Here is a 21,920-nt window from a genome sequence, read left to right as displayed (position 1 = left end):
AAAGTTCCCAGTGTTTTTTTTCAAAAAAATCAGGGGGGTTTTTTTTTTGGTTTTTTTTTTTTTTTTTCATTTTCACCATACATTTTAATGTGGAACACTTCTGTGGTGTGGTGTGGAATCATCACTAATGATAAAAAGCACAAACCCCAAACCAGAGATCATGAATTCCGTTTGGTTTCCTCACTGGCAGCAGAGGACTCTGTGCACCAACAGGCTCCTCCTCCAGTGCTCAGAAGAGGAAATTTTCATTTCTGTTTTGATTCCTGGCTTATGCTCACAGTAGCAAAGCTGCCTCTTAGAGGAAATAGCGCCTGACTCTTCCTTCCTAAGAGTTTGGGCAGTTTCATCTCTCTGGCATTGCCCATATAATGCAAGTTCTGTTTGAGATTGAGACTGTTGGAAACTGTGACTGTGACAGTTCATTAAGGTTTTCTTTTCCTTTTGATAACTGACAAGGCAAAGGGGGAAGGCTTTGTGGTATCTTATATAAATCAATAGTAGTTCATTTGAAGCTGATAGAGTTATGCTGAGATAAATATGACATGAAAGCGGAATTATGCTGTGGGTCTTGCAGGAATGTTCTTTTGATGTCCATAGAAATAGTGGAGAAAAGAGAGCTCAAATTTCTTTTTGTTAGAAGTACATGCAAAATATAGTCAAATGGTAGTCAAAATACCACAGGCTGTAAACTTTCTAGAATCCTTTGAAAGTTTTTGTTCTGAAAAGCCGTTATCTCTTAAACCAGGCTTTTCAACATCCCTCCAGCCGAACATCTAAAGTCACGGTGTTCCAAATTGCCTGCCAGCCAAGAGCAGGCTGTAAGCATTGTTAGCTTTGAATATTGCCGTTGATGATACTTGTTTTGAAGTCACACATGTGAGCCTGCCTTGTCCCTCAGGTGAAGTACATCTGCTCAGCCGTGGGCTGCCGCCGCTGGGACGATGAGGAGAGCGAGCAGGAGGAGACGCTGCTGCTGCACCGCACCCAGAAAACCGTCCGGGCTGTGGGGCCACGCAGTGGCAACGAGAAGTGAGTCTGAGCTGCTCAGGAACTGTCCTGTAGAGGTGGTGGGGCAGAAAAGATGGGAATCATACCACATTGCTCGCCTCTGTCACAATACAACACGAAATGAACGACACTCACACTCTGAGATGTTTATGGCAAAAAAGTGTGTTTATTTTTCGACTCCAATATTTATAGAATTCCAAAGGTGACCATGGATTGGAGGATGAAATTGCCAGCTCTCCAACCACACTGGTCAAACCAACAGTCCATTAATTTTCTCTTCCTCCAGAAAGGAATGAAAAGCAATCATTATTTCCATGAAAAGTGTGTGAGAAACTCCATTACAAAAATGTAAACATCAGAAGGCTTAGAAGAACTTTAGAAGAACAGGGCGACACACCTCAGAAAAGTTTGTCACTGCACAGGGCAAATGCCAATATAATGTCTGTTCTAGCTGCTGCTTTTGTACAAGAGAAAACAGTTTAAAAGTCTTCTTATAATCTACTCCTTTAAGGTTCTTTACCTGCTAATGGTAACTGTCTCTGAGGAGGGAGGTTATACATGATTAAGTTTTCATTTTAAGTTGGTATTTTAAACCATTCTTAAATTTATGTTGTTCATTCCATAATGTAGGTGGTTTGTTGTTTCTAAGCTGTAGGAACTGATTCAATCTGTGATTTTTCTGACGCTCTCATAGTGAAATTTTAATGCATCAAGATTTCTGTAAAATTACAGACGTGCATTTTCTGGAAAAAAACCCACTTTATAAAACACAGACTTAAAAAGATGGGTTCTGTACATAGATACAAAACTGCCCAGCAACATAGTGGAGAATCAGTCATTCCCTGTTCCCTTGCTCCCTCTTCTGTTTGCAGCAGGATGTGACAAGTTGTGAATTTGTAGCCTATCAGAGAGAACCTAATGAGAACTCAGTAACAGATCAGATGTCTGAGAGGATAAATCTTGGTTTCTGTGTTTCTTGGAGACAGATATTAGCCAGGAGAGGTATGTCAAAACGGTAGTATTTAGTCTTGTGTCTCAGAATTCTCCTGTCTTTGTGGTGAGAAACAGGAGTGCTTTCCTGGTGACACGGAATGGGTAGGAAACATCTGGGGGTTTTAATCCAGAGGAAAAAAAAGTAATATCTTCAATAAATCGACTGAGAAATTAAAATACGCCAAACTTTTACCATAAGGGTGTAAATTCTTTAAATAGCCAGTTTGGGCTCCTAGTGGTTGCCAGACTGATAAGAAGCTTTAGGTACCCAAATATACTGTTCAAGAAATATTTACCCCTTCATGCTGTCCAAACATGCCATGCTTTTCCCATCTGTATCTTTGTAGGTTTACAAGAATTGAATAATTTTTTGCTGTGCAAGAAAACTGTGCTCCTTGCACATTTGTATTTTTTTGGTGTTAACCTATGGGACATGAGTAGTCCTTTTTTCATGAAGTACCTGTCAAGGGATCTGTGTTAGGTTGTATGTGGGGTTAAACAAAAACTCATAGTCCCTTTCCCAGTTTGAAAAATCTTATGTTTCCAGTTAAATCCACTTAATTAGTGAAGAGAAAAATGGCTTGTTAGAATGCTGCTTCCTAACAGCTTTGTACTTACTGCTTTCATCAGCTACAGAGTGTTTTCTTACTAGGCAGACCCAGCTCTAGTAAGTGATGATTTTAATTTCCCCCCTCATACATTAAACCTTTAGTGCCATTGGCCCTACTTTACCAGTTTTTTTCTCAGTTCACCCATCATGCTGGACAACATTCTCAGCTTGTTTGATTTGTATTCTGGATTAGCACACCCCTCCTGGTACAGTTTTGTGCATTTGACAGTCTGAGAGTTTACTGTAAAAATATGGGCTAAATACAGGTAATTCAGTTTAGGAATCTTCTGCACAGAGGACTTGGGACTTCCTCAGAATATAAAAGCTGTTTCTACAAAGGTTTTCTCTTTTTCTTTGAGGTGGAATTTCAGTGTTGGTCACTTTGAGCTGCGCTATGTCCCAGATATTGAAACTAGAGCAGGATACATTGAGAGCAATTTTAAATCAACTGTGAACAAAGAAGAAACAAAAATTATTTCAGACGTGGATGAGCAGGAAGCTATGATGAAAGACACAGTGATAAAGGTCTCCGTGGCTGACTGGAAGGTGATGGCTTTTAACAGACGAGGAGGACATCTGGAATGGGAATACCAGGTATGTGGAAAGACAGAATATTAAATATCACAAAAGTAGATGTTTTGAAGATGTCTTTCATCTTTGGTTTCAGGCACTGTCTTTGTAAAGACACATCTGCTTGTAATTTTTTAACTGAAGTTCTGACTTTGAGTTGCTGCATCTGTTACAAAAATTTAAACAAGAAATTTAAGCACTTTGTTTTTTATTATTCTTATTTAGTAGCTCATTAATACTACATTCATTTCCCAATTACTTCTCTCCTCTTCAGTTTTGCACTCCAATTGCTTCTGCGTGGCTGCTTAAGGATGGCAAAGTAATTCCAATCAGTCTGTTTGATGACACGAGTTACACAACAAATAACGAGGTACTGGAAGATGAAGAAGATCTTGTGGAAGCTGCCAGAGGGGCCACAGAATCCAGTGTCTATTTGGGTGAGACACCAACTGCAGCATTTTCTGTAGTAAACATTATTCATTTCTCTATTGAGGTTGTAGTAAAGCAAATCTTTTTGTACTGGTAGATTTCAAACCCATAAATCTTTTCCATTTTGATTCTGAAATGTTCATTGCTTTGTAGTTTCACTACACTGGAGATGACTAAAAGTCTTGAAACTTTAGAAGACAGGTTGACAGCTAACAAAGCAGTCTTATTGCCCATTAATTTGTACACTGATTGCAGTAACATACTGTGAAGAAAATTCAGATAAGATTTTACATGGCTTAGTTTTCATCCAGCTGTCAGGATCCATTGGATGTGGTTTGGGACAATTTGAAATAGAGTGGCTGGAGATCCTCCTCCTCAGCTGTCTGTCTCTGGGAGGTAAATGTGCTTTAGTTTCCTAAGACTTGGTTTGCCTTAAGCCTTTTTCTCTAAGTCTTTGCACCTTGTAGCTTTCCAGTTAATGGTTAGAATAACACATAAAGAATAACACTAGGAAGAAGACAGATTGTTGCAGCCTTCCTGGTAATGGCTGTTTTGTGCAGCGTTAACAAGGGTAGGAAGTTTGAATGAGGTCTTACTTCTGCAAATCCCAAACTCCTTTATAGCTCTTAAAAATTGCTGGCATTTTCCTGTAGCATCAGCTTTCCAGCAGTCAAAATGAGAAGTTCTGAACTCTTGCTTTCCTGGAACAGAGGGAGGATATTACTTGAATTCATCCAGCTTACCAATCAGAGTCAGGATCTCAGGTTCTCAGAATAAGCAGAAATATATTCAAAAATGTTGTTAACCACGGGTTTTGACTAGATAGTTTTATTCCAGGAGGAAGAGAACCAAATCTAAAGACTAATATACACTTCCTTGTTTATTACTTAGGTATGTTCAGGGGCCAGTTGTATCTTCAGTCATCAGTCAGAATTTTTGAGAAATTCCCAACCAACCCAAAGGCTCTGGAATCCAGGAATGATAATGCAATTATTCCTCTTCCCAAAATCAAATGGAAACCTTTAATCCGTAAGTAACAATTCAGAGTTTAATTTAGTATCTTAGCTCAGAAAAGACAGGGCATCTTTCTGGTTTCCAATATGTTTTAAACTAGTCTGATGTTTCCAACTGTAAACTACTTCAGGATATCTCTGTGCTGTATTAAGTGTTTCTTTTTTCCTAATTAAATGTTTAATGTTTAAATGTTTTCTTTTACAATGGATGTGACAGAGTCTTTGTTAGTAATTAAATGTTGGGTCTTCTTAATCAAATTTGTCAACAAAAAGAGGAAGAATTTTTTTGCAGTGACGTCAATATGAGTGACTTGGCTTGTCAAGGGGGAGAATTATTAAGTAACTGTTACCTTAAAGTAGGATTCTTAATGTTTCCTTCTATAAAATTTACTTCTCATTACCTGATTCAAGAGACATTTTTTAATATTATGCAATTGGAGTTCTCTTTAAATTAACGTGAGAATAGAATTTTACAAACAATTGACATTTTATATACTCTGCAGAATGAGCAGTCTTTACTTGAAATTAAGCTCAGAGGATTTTTTCTTTTCTGTGGTTAGAGTCTCCTTCCAGGACTCCAGTGTTGGTGGGCTCTGATGAGTTTGATAAGTGTCTCAGCAATGACAAGTATTCTCACGAGGAATACAGCAATGGAGCACTGTCAGTTCTGCAGTACCCATATGGTAGGTGAAGTTCCAGACTTAGAAGTGTTTCAAATACCCACGTTTTATTATCTGGGAATTTCAATAAATGTCCATTTTTTAGACCTTAAATACATGTCTTTTTAAAAATATTTAATGAATTAAAAAATTATTGCCCAAGCTAGGATTTCCAGATTGCAATGTAGGTACAATTAGTGCCACGTAAAGCACAACACAGTGCCAGGAATTGCCACTGAAGAGCTGTTATGTGTGCTGCTATTGCCACTGAGAGTTGTTTGGAGGGGAAAAATCTTGGGAATTACTTTTTTTCAGAATTTACTGACAGTGCTGGAGACTCAGGATGGTTGTCACAAGTTTTCCATATGGAAGATATTCTGGTTTAAAGCTAGAGAGACCTAGTTGCTGTCCACAACCTTAATTAACTGAATTTGCTTATGTGCTATTTAAAATCATGAGGCATAGAAATAAAAACACACCATATCTGTTGAGGAGACCTCTAATGAGAAGGCAGAGTTGTTTCGTAGGTACCTGCAGGTAAATCTGTGTTCTCTTGGTGTGTTTTATACACAGATAATGGTTATTACTTACCCTACTACAAGAGGGAGAGAAACAAACGCAGCAACCAGATCACGGTTCGGTTTTTTGACGACACAAATTACAAGAACATTCGCAAAAAGGATCCTGTTCTTCTGCTCCACTGGTGGAAGGAGATTGTTGGCACCATTTTATTTTGTATCGTGGCCACCACCTTCATTGTGCGCAAACTCTTCCACCCCCACCCTTACAGCAGAGTGAGTATTTTTTTCGGAATCCCAAATACTGAAGGAATTCTTTTAGCTGTTTCTTTCAGTTTGGACTCTGCAATGCGTAATATTAATAAGTTAATAACTAATGAGATAACAAAACCAAAAGCCTAAATTTATTGTTTAATCTGTGTGTGAAGGCTGCCAGCTGCCACATACAATTTGCTTAACTGCTTCAGCAAGCAGATTAGACTGCTTCTGACGTGTCTGGAGATATTTATTTAATGCCATATCTAGGGTACAAACCAATCTCAGGCACTCAAGGAGTTGATTTTGTTTGTTTGTTTGTTTTGTTCTTGTTTTGGAAATCCTTGTTAGCTGCGGAAGGAGTCTGAAACACAGTGTCAGACTGATTGTAAGTATGAGCCCACTTGTGGAGACATTAAAGACAACAGCTGGAGTGATGCCAAGAACTCTGGATATGTGTCAAGGTGAGGTCTGTTCAACACAACATAAACAGGGTGTTTAATCAGTGGCTACTAATGCTGTCCGGAGATAGAAAGAGTAGGTGTTCACCTGTTCTTATGTAGGAACTCCCAGTCCTCTGACTTCCCAGGATAATCAGCAACTGGCACAAAGGACTCTGTGACCCCATTACTCATGGGAGATTGCAGTTATGATTAGTCTCCGAAATTCCAGAGAGTCAACAGGTTACATGTGATCAGAAGTATTGCTCTCATACTTCTTGCTGATAAGCAAAATGGGAGATTGATCCTTGTAGGTCTTAATCAGTGTCTACTCCATCTGTTCCTGTGTTTATGGTGTAAGGCAGAGAAAGGCAGTTGCAGATGGAAGCAGATGACATCTTATATACTCTGCAGAATAAACAGTCTATACTTGAAATAAAATCTTTATTGGTTTTACAAAGGAGTTGGTTAAGACAAAAGGCTTAATAGGGGCATGCCATTATGCTCCAGAGCAAATGTGACCATTTCCTGTACATTTGTAACTCAATGAAATTAAGAACTGGAGTGTTTAAAATGAGGAAGAGTAAGAAATGTAGTGATATATAAGAACAGTGGTGTTTTGGATGGGATGTTGTGCTGGTTTTGCATTGATTTGTGGTGAGGAGGGAAAAATGCCAGGACTAGAAGGACTAGTTGCAGAAACAGTTATTTGGGGTAGGGTTAAAGGTAAATCATGATTTAGAAAATACTCAGCTATAGAAACATGGGCTATATACTCAGGATCCAGTAGGCATGCAATCTGGTATTCTGAAAAACCTTTCCAGTTTGTCCAGTGCATGCAGAATGGGTTCTGCTGGCCTGTGATAGGCTCTGCATAAATACATATTTAGCAACTGTCCATTTCATAGATAGGGAATTGCTCACAGTGTGTGAGCAGGGAAAAAAAAAAAGAAATTTTGCACATGTTTTGCCTGTACAGAACTACTTCAATCATGGTCATAAATGACTTTATTTTTCTATCTGTACTAATGCATTTTTCTCCTCTATCCTCCCTCCCTTCTTCTGTCCCTTCCACACACCCCTCTCTTCCCAGATATCTGACAGATTTTGAACCAATCCAGTGTCTGGGTCGTGGAGGTTTTGGAGTGGTTTTTGAAGCCAGAAATAAAGTAGATGATTGCAACTATGCCATCAAGAGGATCCGATTGCCCAACAGGTAATGAACAGCTTGGTTGGGACCCAGAATAATGAATGAGTGGTGGGATCCCATCCTACACAGAACCATCTGCTCCTGAGCCAATTTCAGATAATTCATTAGGGTGAATGACATACTTTTTAACGGGGGGCTGTCTCAGTTTTGGCAGAGAGGATTTGGCATATGCAGTCCCAGCAGAGCTGACCTGCTTGGCTCAAACACTTGCATCACAAATCTCTTTGTGGGGATGCTGCTCCACAGGGATTTCCTTGGTGAATGGAGCCTTTGCTAACAGGACCAGTTATTGTAGTGCTGTTAATGTGCTTTTCTCCTTCCTCTCCTTACCTTTCCTACTCCACCTCCTCTTTTTTTTCTCTCTCTCTCCCTCACCTCCTTTTTTGACTCCATTTGCCCATTTGTTTCATTTTCTGGTCCCACAACCCCTACCTTTTCTCTCAGTCATAGGTGGTCAAGCCATGCTGCTGGATTACCCTACCCAGAGCTTGCAGCACTTCCTTTTAGTGGGAGATGGGAGACACTGCTGCTGAAAAATCTCAAGTTAGAACAGCAAGAGGGAGGGGGTAAAGCTATGAAATCTAGAATTACTATTTTTTTGAATGTGTTAAATAAGCGTAACTATTTTAAATGAAAGATTTTTTTCAGAAACTTAAGGTAGCCTAAATTCTTCTTTTCCAAGAATATTCAAAGCCATTAAATAAAACCATCAGACTTTGTTTGATCCAGTTACAGTCTTATGAAGAGAGATAAATTCCTTCAATAAAACAGGAGGCTGCCTGCTTTCCTGTCCACAGAACAGAAATAGTCATTTTGCAACCTCCTTACCTATTGCCAATTAAAAAACAAATACTAAGGTATTGCTGTTTGTCTTGTGTCAGTGTCTTCTACATCCCTGTAGAATATTGCTGTTTAAAATCTTTTTTTCTGTCCTTGAGAACAGTTAAGAGGAAGATGAATTTCTTCTTGTTTTTGCTGTCTGTAATTATGTGAAAAGGGAACTCTAAATATTGAGCCATTATGAGCACATTCTGCTCCTCCATACCTCTAAGCTAAAGGAGTTACTCTGGGGAATTCAAGACATATTTTTGTTTTGATGTGAAAAGCAATGCTATTGGCCTGGTGTACACTGGGGCAGCTTTGATTAAATTCCTTTGCAGAAATTTTTGTGCTGTGCTGTTGCTTTTTGTGACCATGTCTCTTTTTCTCCTCACCCCAAACTGCAGGGAGCTGGCTCGTGAAAAGGTGATGAGGGAAGTGAAGGCTCTGGCTAAGCTCGAGCATCCAGGGATTGTTCGGTATTTCAATGCATGGCTGGAAGCTCCCCCTGAGAGATGGCAGGAAAAGATGGATGAGCAGTGGTTAAAAGATGAAAGGTAACTCATGGGGCTCTTTTTAACAACTGAATTTGAGATTGTATGTCAAGAGAACTAGAAAACTGGTCGAGGATCCAGGAAGATGAAGAGACTATCTAGGAAGAGAGGTGGTTGTTAATTTAGCCTGCCAACTTTTCAGTTGAACAGATACAAATATATCACACTTCTGCATAAAGTTTTTAATTTATGGGTCCTCTCTTACTTTAAGGTCCTTCTTTCAGCTTAGGAAACATTACATGGTTCTTAATTGAACTTGTGTAGCTGAACCTTGCTGTGATTGGAGCATTGCTGCTGTGATTGAGTTGCAAACTTTGGCATCTCTGCTTTCTTTGTTCCTTTCTACTGCTTTCTTCCTCTTCAATGTCTTGAGTTGGATGGACCTGATACAGTACTCCAAGAATTCAATTAATTTATTTCACTAGAAATATGAGGGATAATCAGACTGAGGATTTGTGAAGCTTGGTAGAAGTAGGTTAAAAATGGAAAATTAGATAAAGACGTTAGAGAACGTGAAGAGAGAGGAAAAAGTGGGTGTATGTTGGCATTTATAGAATGAGGCCTAATACAAGACTGCTGGGTGGTTTCATAATAACATCTTAACATGCCTCACAATTTTTAGAATACAGCGACCTTTATATTTCAGGCATCAAATTAACATTTCACAGCTGTAATTCTTCCAAGGCACTTTAAATAGTCCTTGCAATGCATGTTCCAAAGGGCTGGATTTTTTCAAACTGAAGATGAGCCTGATTGCACATTAGGAATCCAGGCAGTAGAGCTTGTTAAATATTCCTTTATCAACACTTTTGTCTCAATGAGAAAACATTTTCCTTGCTAAGACACAGATGCTACATCCTGGTTGTTGGTGATTCCCACACTTGGGTAGTCACTCCTTGTTGCAGTGTGACACAGGTGTCAGGGGTAGCAGTTGTTAAAATCTGGGCTTTCAGGGGTGCATTTTTAGTGGAATGATTGGAATCTGCTACAATTTCTCTGGTATTGATCTCTCAACTTTGTCTTCCAGCACTGATTGGCCACTCAGTTCTCCCAGCCCAATGGATGTCCCATCATTTAAGATCACAACAGAGCCATTTTCAACAAAGGAACACATTGAAGTTACTGCAGCTTCATCGGAGAGGGTGAGGTCTGTGGGGATACCCTGTGGTCAGTCAGATTCATCTGGAAGCCAGTTTTCCCCTCTGGAATTTTCTGACACAGACAACAGGGACTTGCAGCACTCAGAAGATCCACTACTAAACCTTCAGGACAGTGTCCTTACAGGCTGTGATGTAGAAGACAGTACTATCAACAGTAATGAGCTGGGTCACTCCTTGGAAATTTGTTCTTCAGCTGTTCCTGTTGTACATCTGAAGGAAGGGACCTCCTCCTCTATTGTGTTTGAGGATTCTGGCTGTGGAAATGCCTCTAGTAAGGAAGATAAAGTTGATGTTTCACATAATGAGAGTCCTTCTGAGGATAAAGGGAAAACTACAAAGGAATCTGATAACAAGAAATCTGCTTCAGGAAGTCCCCTCTCTGTTTCTCCTCCAAGGCCAACGAGTTTAAGCCTGGACCTTTCTAAAAACACTGCAGAAAAAGTCAAGCCCACCTCTCCAAAAGTGTATCTGTACATCCAGATGCAGCTCTGCCGGAAAGAGAACCTTAAAGACTGGATGAGCAGAAGATGCACCATAGAGGAGAGGGAAAGGACAGAGTGTCTGCAGATCTTCCTGCAGATTGCTGAAGCTGTTGACTTTCTGCACAGCAAAGGATTGATGCACAGGGATCTCAAGGTTTGTATCCATAGGTTGCTGTATGTGGGAGGAATGTGGCACTGCAGACAAAGCCTGCCAAAATAGCTGACTCCTCTCAGTGACCTCAGCATGGGTGTTAAAAAAGCTGAATTAATTTCTGTACAATAATCTGGAGGTGCAGTGCTCCAGGAAAATAAATATTCATCACTTGTTACTGCAATTAAAGGCTTTCTTACAGCAAGACTTCTTGTACCTGGCACAGATCAGTGGCATTTGTCCTGTGGTATTTTTAATTCATGTTCTTTGTACAGGGTTGTTCAGTGCTGAGCTGTATGACAAAGCTATTTTGGATCCTGTTCTACTATTTCAAGTGAAGCAGATAATTGGCAGTGTGGAGCTTGCAGTTGGACTTATCTTAAAAGTCTTTTCCAACCTAAATACTTCTGTTATTCTAATTCTGGTATTTTCCTTCTTTCTATAGAAATACAGCCAAAAAGGAGCGGTGTTACTCTTGGTTAGAGAAAGTAAAAATTAAGCAGTACTTCTCTGGGATTGAAATGTAAACTGTCCTGGAGCAGAATTGTGAGCCAATGCCAGCTATCACAATGAAGTTTTCTGAAGGATTCACAGTATTTTTAATGTCTTACAGCATCCAGACAGTGAGGACTGGGAAAGGTGGTTTGCACCTCTGGTGTTTAGTGTAATTGAAGTCAGGAGTAACTTGTACCTTTTCTTTCATTTTCTTCATGATCCTCCTGTGCTAGTGCCTGATTTTGCTGCAACTTAAAGCACTGGAAGTGTCAATATGTGTTACCAAATAAATAAATTTAATTGATGAGCCCAGCCAGGGTTAGTTTTATTAGTTTAGCTCTGAGAAATTGATCCCCTTTGCCAAATGTGGACAATTCTGTTTCTCTTTGCTAGTTTGAGGAGGCAGTAGTAGCCTGCCTCAGTGGAGTAATTACTGAAATGATTGTGGCTTCTCTGATGGTAATTTGGCATCAGCAGAAGCAAAATATAAAAAATACCATGTCAGATGTTGCAGTAAAAGGAGGTTCAAATTAAATAATCCTCAGAGGATATGTCAGAGTTAGAAAAACTCGTGAGCCCTTCCAAGTATTTTCTTTTCCCATCAGCGTTAGGCAATTACCTTGAACCAGTTATCTGACAAATCTTTAGTGCTTGAGAAACTGACCATAAAAGTAATTAAATCCCTGTACTAATACATTGCTAGACATGTTAATTAATAACCTTTCTTAACAATACTGTCAGGGGTAGCCCTCTGCAGTCTTCACTGAACTCACTGTTCAGTAAACCTTACCTAGATCTTCACTTAAAACTGTATTAGTCTTAATCCGCAGGTGTGGAGTGTTTTGTTGGAACATCTTAAAAGTTCAGTGCTGGCAGCAGTTTGAACAAGAGATTTAATTTTGTTTACTTTGTTTTCAAGTTGGTTATGCCATCTCCCTGGATGAACACCTTCCTCCTTCAGGAAACTTTCTGTGCTTGTATAGATGTTATTCTTGGGATCCCAAAGTTTATTTGTCTGTTATGTGTTAATTTGGTCAAAACAACAGCCAGTTTATTTAATTATTTTCTATACTTTTCAGAAGCTCCTAGGAAGAGATCTCATCTAATTCTGTAATTTGTCCAAGAGGTTGGTCATGCAGCCCTGAGTTGGTGCCAGCACTAACAACTGAATAACCTGCAAAGTTGCTTTGGCTTGGCTGCAGGCAGAGCTCAGTGATAGCAGAGGCCACTTCTTGCTCCCATTGGCACCAACAAAAGCTGGTGGATCTGTGTGAAAATAAATTTCTATATGGGCATATTAAAAGTTCCAAGAAGTAATCGAAATATTTAAATTAACAGCGCGCATTAAAAATGCAGTAATTAGGCTCCTGCTAATCAGGGATACTGCAGTGACAAGATGGTAGGAATTTATGTGGGCAAGTGAAGAGGTCGGAGTTCAAATTCTTTTGAAGAAAATGAAGTGCAGAAACAAAAGTCTGCCTGTCAAGTGAATTTACTGTTATTCCTAGGATAAGCTGTCGGTCATGCTTGGCAGCTCAAAAGAAATTATCAGTTTCACAGAACTGCAAGAACAGGCTTGGATACATTTTGCAGCATTAATTGAATTAAACGGAGTATTCCAGATGTGTGAGAAGCTTATTCATGTGGAAAAATGAGAATACTCTTTCTGACTGAAGAATATGGAGAGAAATTTCTTTGTGCAGGTGGCAAGATAACTAAAATAGAGGGTGGTTATATTTGATTGTACTCAGCTGATGATTTAAATCAAAGCTGTGTGCTTCTGCCTTAGGCTTTTTCTTCTCCCAAATGTGGTCTTGATGGTTTCTTTTTGTTGATATTTTGCAATAGCAGAGAGTCCATTCCCCTTATTTGTAGAAGCTATGTGCAAGGCTGTTCAGAGGCAGTCTGTGTCCAGCCAGAGAAGTATTAAAATATAACTTTCTGTTACAAGTTTTTCCCCAGGAAGCAAGACAAATCTTGCCTTGTATACTTGTTGGAGGAGAAAGGAGATCAAGGCAATGGGATACAAACTCCTAATGGAGATGTTTATTCCTTGAGCATTGAAATTCTGATATCAAGACTTCTGACCCTGTGGGTGTGCACTGAGGGTGGGTGCTCTGCAAATGCTTCAGCCAGAGCCTGAAGATACTGTGGGTTTACAGGGCAGTGGCTTTTGTGCCCTCAAGGCACTGTGACTCCAAAGGGCTGGATATTCATTACAGGGGAATACAGTGGGGAATAAGAGCTGGCTCAGGAGGCAGAGGCAGGGTGTGGGCACTGTGGAACTGTTTCTGTAGTGCTTCCCTCAGAGTTGACCATTGCCTAAAAGAAAAAAAAAAAACAACCAAGAACAATAATCCTTTTCTCTGTCTTGTTTCTTGTGCATACAGTGGGTTTGTCTTTAACTGAGGAAGTCAGATGGTCTTTGAAATACGGTCCTTTATCTTGTGGGAAAATATTACCTTCTATCTGTCTGTCTGCTCCTGCCATACTGTCTGTATTTGTAACCCAGCTGGAGTGGTTATATTTCAAGGGAGTAATCATTCTTTTGGTGGGTGCTGTTCTGTCAGCTAGGAAGCAAATTTCTTGAGTAACTCTCTTGGATGTGCACCATTGGCCAAGGGACAGCTCTGTTCCAGTCTCTTTTATCAGTAGCCAAGGATGGACGAGTGTGGCAAACAAGCTAAAGGAGAGTTAAGCCAGATCATCACTGTTGTTGCCTTTATGAATTGCAAAGTTCTTAAGTTTCTATCAAAAGCAAACTTTTAATTCTGTTATGCAAACAGCTCTTCCCACGTTAAACTGCACAGTTGCACTGAAAATCAGACCTTGTTCCCACTGTATCTGTAATTTAACACTGAGATGATGTGCTGTGTGCTGGTTAATAATACAACAAATTACTTTAGCACTTAGGGATTAAAATACACAAGCCCAGGAGATGGAACTGCAGCATGTGGTGTGAAAGTGTCATGTGGGCTGGATAACTTACCTGTGCTGTTCCCAGCAGTGTTGACTCTGTGTGTGTTCCTCAGCAGAGCTGTGTGCTGCTGGTAAACCTCTGCTGAAGGACAAGAAATGAGCAGTCTGAGCTTCAGGAAGAGGCAATGGTTAATGCAGGAGTAATTCCTTTTACTTGAATAGTTACAATTCTTTACTGCTATTCTTCAGCACTTTTATGAGTGTTTTTAACCTTGACAGCTTCTGAGTTAGAGCCAAGTGCTATAACCACTGAAATACAGTCACTTTGTTACTTACTTTCTTTTCTTTTCACCTCTTTGTTTTCTCAGCCTTCCAATATATTTTTCACAATGGATGACATAGTAAAGGTTGGGGATTTTGGACTGGTGACTGCTATGGACCAAGATGAGGAGGAGGAATCAGTTCTGACCCCAATGCCAGCTTATGCCAGGCACACAGGACAAGTAGGGACCAAACTCTACATGAGCCCGGAACAGGTTTGTGCTCTCTTCTCCAATGCTATGCTTGGCAGTGCCTGGAAGAGCCCTGAATTTTTGGGAGCTCTAGGATCAGGCATTCCTCTTAAACCATTGCAATCAAGTCATTTAAACTCTTTCTCATCAAAATAGAGTTTTGAGCTAAATTGAATTCCAAAATGAATATTTATGTATTTGTTGTAGCAAAAACAGTGGCCAGTTATTCAGACTGAATGTGCTCATTTTTCTTGTTTTTTAATGTAGTATAGGAAGGTAACTGTAAAATATTCCACTTAATTGAGGAAGAACACACTCTTGTGCATGAAGTTAAGGAAGGTGAAACATTTTGCTTTGCAGCACAGAGGAGCAGAGGATCAGGACCTTGCTCCCTGGTGCTCATTGCTGAAGTTCACCAACAGAGCTTTCAGCTCTGCACAGGGCTGGTGACTTGCACAGGTGAACTTGCAAGGGTGATGTTTGCTTTGTAGATAATTGCATGCAGTAGCTTGATTGCTGACCCTGACTTTGCCTCCTCAGATCTGTGGCAACACCTATTCGCACAAGGTGGATATCTTCTCTCTGGGACTGATTCTCTTTGAGCTGCTCTACCCCTTCAGCACACAGATGGAGAGGGTCAAGGTATGTGAGGTGTTGGGTTATCTTCAGTTTGAGCATTTGTTTAAAACTGCTATTTGCTTGGTGAAACACTGGCAAGAGGTTCCTGCCCTGTTTTCTTTGGAGAAAAGCCTTGCAGCTAGGAGCACAGCTTCTTTATCAGCCTTGTACAGACCCCCTGAATCACTGAAAATAAACTGCAGTCTTCCTAATGTGTGTAGTTGAATTGAGGCTTTAATTTCTTTACAAAGCTCCTCTGTTGTGAAGCCAAGTAAGAGAAACTATTGAACTATGATATCCAAGAGCTCAAGCAATAAATATAGCTTGTGATTTTAAGCCTACCAGCTTGGTTTTCATTCAAGAATTGGAACCATGCTGTGCATTTTGATTATTTCTTCCTTCTTTTGCATCTGCAGTGCTTTTTCACCCAGAGCACTTGGTGAAAAATGACTGTTCCTTTTCCTATAGTGAGTCTTAGCTGTGAGTCTCGCTCAGCTTCAAGCACAATCTTCCCATAACTGCTGACATTCATTGCAGCAGGTGTGAATTTGGGATGTTTGATGGTGCATTACAGCTCTTGCTTGCTGTTAAAATGACAGATCCATCTTGCTCAGGAGCAAGTTCATGGAGAACAGGGGCTACAGCCAGAAAGGTCTCTCTCTGACAACCAGTGACCTGTTTAGGAAAGAAAGAGTCATTAAAACTTGTATTTATCATTTGAATGTGCTTGGAGGTGTTACATTCTCAGGTGAAGATGGAGTGGGTTTTGCAGAGAGAACAGCAGCCTGACCAAGTGCATTCTCTTGATTAAGATACTCTGGCTTTTAATGGCACAAAGAGTACAGTCTAGAGGATGAATTGGTGTTTAATTTGAACCTCTGGCACTGAAATCAGTTTCTGTTTCTCTAAATCAGTTTTACTGAAACAAAATACCTGGGAAAGAGCCATCCTGGATTCTCAGATCTCTTGCAGTAGTGATTACAGACTTTGCCCTTCCAGTTTCTTTCCTAAGAATAGAAGCAAAGCAAGTAATCAGAATGAAACCGAAATTCCATCTAATTTGAATTTTTACTTGAAGAGAGTGTTAAAAGAGTGCCCTGACTTTCCAGTCAGGATTTTCACTATCATTTCACTCTTTTGCTAAAAAGAAACCCCTGCCCTTTCATTGCCGGGTGCTGGAGTTTGGCTACTTCAGTAGTTATTTCTGAATTGTTACACTGAGGTTTTCATTGGCATCAGCCAAGCATTAGCACTGCTTGCTGAAGCAAAACATGCTCTGCCTGACCAAATAACCCAGCAAATTCTAGGAATTTGTGACAACTGGCTGGAAAAATCCCCAGAGTGGAGCGTGAGAGCTGCCTCTGTCTCAAGCTGTGAGCAGTTAGTCAGTAGCAGTACAATTTATTTCCAGGTGACATGCTGGAAAACAGATCACTAAATGCAGACTGAACTGACAGAAAAGGAGAAAAGTTTTCTGAAGCATTTTAATGTCATCAAACTCAGTTCTCTTGAACAGGAGTTTGGCTGTTGCCCGTCACTATTAATTGGCCACTTTATACTTCCAATGGAGTAATAGTGAAATGAATTTTGATTTAACTTTAGAACTCTAGTATTTTGTGCTCAAACTTCTGTAAAAGGAGATCCTTCCAAGAAAATTGAAGTGCTAAATACTGAACATGGAAAAAAACAGTCACTAGATGGAGCCAGTGGCCTTTGTATGAAAGGAGCACAGAAATACCCAACACAACTGCTTTCCAAACTGATGATAAATCTTCTCATTCCTCTTTAAATGTTAAACAAAGACAGGTGCTTACATTGGTAATGCAGAGACAGTCCTTTCATGTGTCTTAATACTGGTGTAGGCCAGTTATGGGTGGTGCACAGATTTGTTGATTTTCTTCAGCTAAAGTGAGAAAGTACAAGTTCATGTGTCTGACTGATTTAAAACTGCAGAGATCACAATTCTTGTAGAACAACTCCTCCTGTTGCAGGCTCAGTACCTAGGGAAGCAGCAACTCACCTGTTGTGATTTTTAACCACAAAAGCAACACTTTAAAACAGAGGGTTTTCTTTCCATCAGGCTGATTACTTTGCATAATTTGCATATTTTTGAAGGATGTAGGATAATATTACTAAGGAATTATATTTTGGAAAAGTTACATGTCGTTGTTCATATTTTTGCAGACCTTAAGTGATGTTCGAAATTTGAAGTTTCCACCATTGTTCACTCAGAAATATGCACAAGAGGTAGGTATAGCTGATGCTATTAATTATAGCCTTTTCATTAATAATTGTAGCTTTTTTCATTTGCTTTCCAGTTAATTTGCAGGTAAAAATGGAGAAACCAGGTTACTTTCAAGTTATTAAGATGCATTTCTCTATCTCAGTACTTCTCTACATTTCAAAGCTATAACATTGCAATAATGGGCACAATGACACTTCTGTCACAGTTTTCCTCCAGGAATATATTTTTACCTGGTTTCCCGTTGTCACTTAGAGTCATTCATTTCACATACATCCTGTCATGATTTCCTGCAACAAATCCATTTTCCCAAAGTGCAAGACTTCAGACAGGTAAAGGAGAGGCTCTCGGTAGCACCATGGCTGTATGGGATCCCCTCCAGAACTGGAACTCCCAAGAGGGAAATGACTTGAGCAAATTGTGCTCTGTTTTCATTAGTCAGGTCTGTTAAGTGATGTGGTTGTAGCTAAAGAGGAGGTGATGTACAAAACCTCCCCAGTAAAAAGCTTAGGTGCTTTCAGGTGTTCAGGATAGCTTCAGACCAGTGGCCAAATGAGAGCAGCCTTTCCTGCTTTACAGCTGAAAGCTGCCTGGGAGAAGAGGCTGTGCTGTGCTCAGCAGGAGCAGGACACTAATTCTGATTAAATTTGAAACAAATATTCAAACTACATGTATATTTAAAGGAAAAATTCTAATTTGCCACTAGACAAATTCAGTGTGGCTAAATATGTGATGGCTAAACATGAATCTAAAAATTACATATAAATTATGTATCATGATTGATTGCAAATAATGTGAAGTTTTTTATAACTCTATTAAATATTGAGTCCAGTGACAGTAAAGACAGTTTAACAGATGCACAGTGATACATTTTAAAATATTTAGTGCACACCTAACTGCTGAGCCAAATAACTCAGAAAGCAGCTGGGGGTATTTTCCACTAGTTCACACAGCCACAGCTGACACCAGGACATGAAATGAGGAAGAGTTTGTGGATTAGTTCATGTAATATGTGTTGTGTTTTCTTTCAGTACACCATGGTGAAGGACATGCTCTCTCCAAGTCCCACTGAACGACCAGAGGCTGCAGCAATCATAGAAAATCCTGTCTTTGAAGACTTGGAGCTCCCACCCAAGCCCGTGCTCAGGCAGAGGTCACGGACAATGAGCCTATCAGGAAATAAACATTCCAGACAACCAAGCAAATAACTATCCTCAGGATCACTTCTTCCACTCGGCAGGTTTCACAGGGATTGTTCAGCAGAAGGATCCTATGATGCAGAATGTTCATCTTGGGAATAGTTTACTTCAGCTTTTTTTGCCATGTTTAATGTAGAAGACGTGTTGGACAGATTTTTGTTTACTTTGACAGCCAATGAAGCCCAGTAACCAAACCTTTCACATTCCATTTTCCTTACCTTTGCTCTCCTAAGCGGACGGGTCCAGCTGCTGTGCTTGCCAATATTGTGCTCCATTATCCTTTTTTTGGGGGGTTTCTTGGGGTTTTTTGAAGCTTGTAAATGTCAGCTTGCTGGGTGAGTGAGAGATCTGTAACATGTAAATAGAATTAAAATACTGTATTTTTATAGAGCAAATTACAGTCTCTAAGCCTAGTGAGTGTCTATCTGGGTCACTTGCTCTTTGGTGAAATGAAGATGATTTTGAAATTAACTTTGACTCCAATTTTGTCCCTGGTGGGTAAACTGGGAATCTGCACTATTTTTAAAGCAAAAAAGTACCACATTTGTACATATTGTCACTGTCCATAGCCTGTCATTAGAGGAAATAATTTCATACTTCTGCACTACAGTAGATCTTAGGGAATGCATCTTACACAGATGAAGCTGTAGAGAAGGAAAAGGAGCTTTTTGCCATTAAATGGGGGGTTTTATAGGCAGTGGTTGGAAGAGCCATAGTCAAAATTATGTGCAAAAATGTTGTGATTCTGAAAATTTAAACCTAATGAAGTCATACATGTCGTATGTAATCTTGTAGATTTGTACTTTTAAAAAAAAATCAACTGGTAGGCATTTGTGTAATCTGCTAATTTAACTGCCTAATGCCATGCTTTTATTTCTCACTGTAAATATGTTAATTTTTATTTATAAAATACAGAATCAATCCATTTGGGTTGGTGGTGTACAGGATGCACTTGCTGTAATTGTTGAGTGCATTGATTATTGTGACTTCTTTCAAGTCTAAATGATTTAATAAACTTTTTTTATTTATAAGACAAAATAGTAGTTGCTTCTGTTGGAAGCCTGCATCGGTGTGTGCTGCAGATGGCAGCCCTGTGCAGTGGGAACAGGATGGGCTCTGCATTCCTGAAACTTCCTTTGCTTCCCTGTCTCACACTGGCCACAGCGTGTGTGATGACGCAAAACGCAACGTGCTGCTTGGAAGTGAGACAGGATCTGGCGAAAGAAGGGAATTGAGCTCTAAACTGGGTGGATTATAGATGCAATTGCTCACCAGAGAGGGGAGAAGGGATAATTCTTATGCTGTTAGAGCTGTTCTTGTACCATTTTATTTTTCTGTTTTACAGACTTAAATTTGTTAAAGTCTCTGAGATCAGTTTCTTAAAAAGATACTGGACTCAAATCCTTCTGGGGATTACTCTGCTGTGGTGTGACACTGTGACCAGCAATTAAACCAGCTGACACCCTGCAGCTTTGTGATAAGGCAGAAGATTACAATGGTTGTCTTCCATGTCCTCTTGGATAACTCTCCCAGATACTGGCTTGTCCAGGCGAAACCAGAATGCTGCAGTGAGTGTCTCATCAGGAATAGAATTTGTGTTTAGCTGGGTTAAAGCAGCAGAGTTAAGTGTGTCCTCTCCCCTTGGCTGTCCCTGTTTGCATCAGCTGCAGCTGCACAGTGAAATGGCCACGTGTGGAGTCTTTGCCCTCCCTGCCAGCTCAGTGATTACAGGTGCAGCACAGGAAATGAGGATTAAGGTATTTTTAACTTGCTGTGGATGTGGATGTGGGTAGCTGCCTATTCCAAGGGCCCTGCAGCATTCAGTACCAGAACTGGCATATGTGTTCACACCAGGTGTGTCTGCATATTCTGGGGTGTTGCATTTGCCCTCCAAGGGGTGGATGAGTCCTTCCCTGTGGGGTCTCTGCCCAGCCACAAAAGCATCTGGCCATGCTCAGCTCTGAACTGCCTGGTCAGTCTTTGCTTCTCTAAGCACTGGAGTGTGTTGTCCCTGTCTTTGTCCCTTGTTGCTCCAGGGTTTGACAGAGAAAGGTTCTTCTCTAACCTGGAAGGATTTCCTCTGAATAATGTGTTCTTTCCCGACAGCTGTTTTGTGGAAGAACACCCAAACTGGGATAGCTGTGAGCTCACAGCCCTGCAGAAGGAGCTTTGGCCTGGGGTTCTGCTGTGCTGTCCCATTCTTTCACAGGAAATTGCCTATCCCTCCTTTCCTCCCCCATAGCTCTTGGGAACGAAACTCCATTCCTTGTCCTGTTCTACCAAAATGAGCTGGGTGCCAGCAGCAGGATTTCTGCCCTGCCCACCTTTGTGCCCACAGGATGCTTCCCCCAGGATAAGGTGTAGTTAGTTACCACTTCCATGTTGTTGCTGGAGGCAAAGGGTCTGGAACATCTCACCGTCTCCATGGAGAGTCATTTCACAGGAGAACCACTGTTGAACCCCAGGTCAGGGCTGTTTTTTCTTCCAGGCTCTTGAGAGAGAACTCCTGACCCTTGTGCTGGCTTCTTCAGTAGCTCAGCTGCTCCAGGCAGGTCCTACTGCATTTGCTGCCTCTGAGGACAATCCCCTGCTACCTTTTCAGAGTAACCCTTCAGTGAGGCACTTGTAGCATTCCTACAGGGAGCCAGTGCTATTGGAAGTCCAGATGAGCACTTGGGAGTAGTAAAAATAATAATTTCCATTTATCATTATTTTTTTATGTCTCTGTGGTATTTACTACAGTGTTCACACAAGTAATAATTCCTGTTCACATCCCATCTTCAGATGGTGTCAAAGCTGTAGCTTTAAAACTGCAGTGCTCCTGCTGTTGCAGCAAGTCTTTGTCATTTCCTGGGGTCTGCCATAGGGAATGTCCCCTTCCAGAGTTAACAAGGAAACGCACAGGTAATTCACAGAAAGTTCTGAATATCCAGGTATTGTAGAAGCCAGTGAGCTGAACCCTGGGCAACAGCCCAGGCTGCAGAGTGGTGCCTCTTTAGGAAGTGAGCACATCCCTCAATTCCCATACACAGACTGGCGCATGTGGAGTTATTAAAACTGGTCA

The 21,920-nt window shown here is 40.4% G+C and overlaps 1 protein-coding gene across 1 annotated transcript in view; it reads left to right on the top strand.

Annotated features, from left to right (window-relative positions):
* The window catches only part of EIF2AK3 (eukaryotic translation initiation factor 2 alpha kinase 3), a 42,456-nt gene extending 22,569 nt beyond the window's left edge, over positions 1 to 19,887 (top strand). The window contains exons 4-17 of the mRNA XM_041403058.1: positions 899 to 1,029; positions 2,971 to 3,205; positions 3,456 to 3,618; positions 4,502 to 4,639; positions 5,184 to 5,306; positions 5,856 to 6,076; positions 6,407 to 6,519; positions 7,589 to 7,711; positions 8,932 to 9,081; positions 10,106 to 10,874; positions 14,654 to 14,821; positions 15,338 to 15,439; positions 17,600 to 17,662; positions 18,689 to 19,887. Of these exons, the coding sequence (XP_041258992.1) occupies positions 899 to 1,029; positions 2,971 to 3,205; positions 3,456 to 3,618; positions 4,502 to 4,639; positions 5,184 to 5,306; positions 5,856 to 6,076; positions 6,407 to 6,519; positions 7,589 to 7,711; positions 8,932 to 9,081; positions 10,106 to 10,874; positions 14,654 to 14,821; positions 15,338 to 15,439; positions 17,600 to 17,662; positions 18,689 to 18,865 (2,676 nt within the window). The 3' untranslated portion in view covers positions 18,866 to 19,887. The remainder of the gene's footprint in view (positions 1 to 898; positions 1,030 to 2,970; positions 3,206 to 3,455; positions 3,619 to 4,501; positions 4,640 to 5,183; positions 5,307 to 5,855; positions 6,077 to 6,406; positions 6,520 to 7,588; positions 7,712 to 8,931; positions 9,082 to 10,105; positions 10,875 to 14,653; positions 14,822 to 15,337; positions 15,440 to 17,599; positions 17,663 to 18,688) is intronic.
* Positions 19,888 to 21,920: the final 2,033 nt, after the last annotated feature.

This window comes from Onychostruthus taczanowskii, unplaced genomic scaffold, assembly GCF_017590055.1.
Source record: "Onychostruthus taczanowskii isolate IOZ18803 unplaced genomic scaffold, ASM1759005v1 scaffold2, whole genome shotgun sequence".
Lineage (NCBI taxonomy): Eukaryota > Metazoa > Chordata > Aves > Passeriformes > Passeridae > Onychostruthus > Onychostruthus taczanowskii.
Note: the sequence above shows the minus strand (reverse complement) of the source record. Positions and strands in the feature narration are given on the sequence as shown.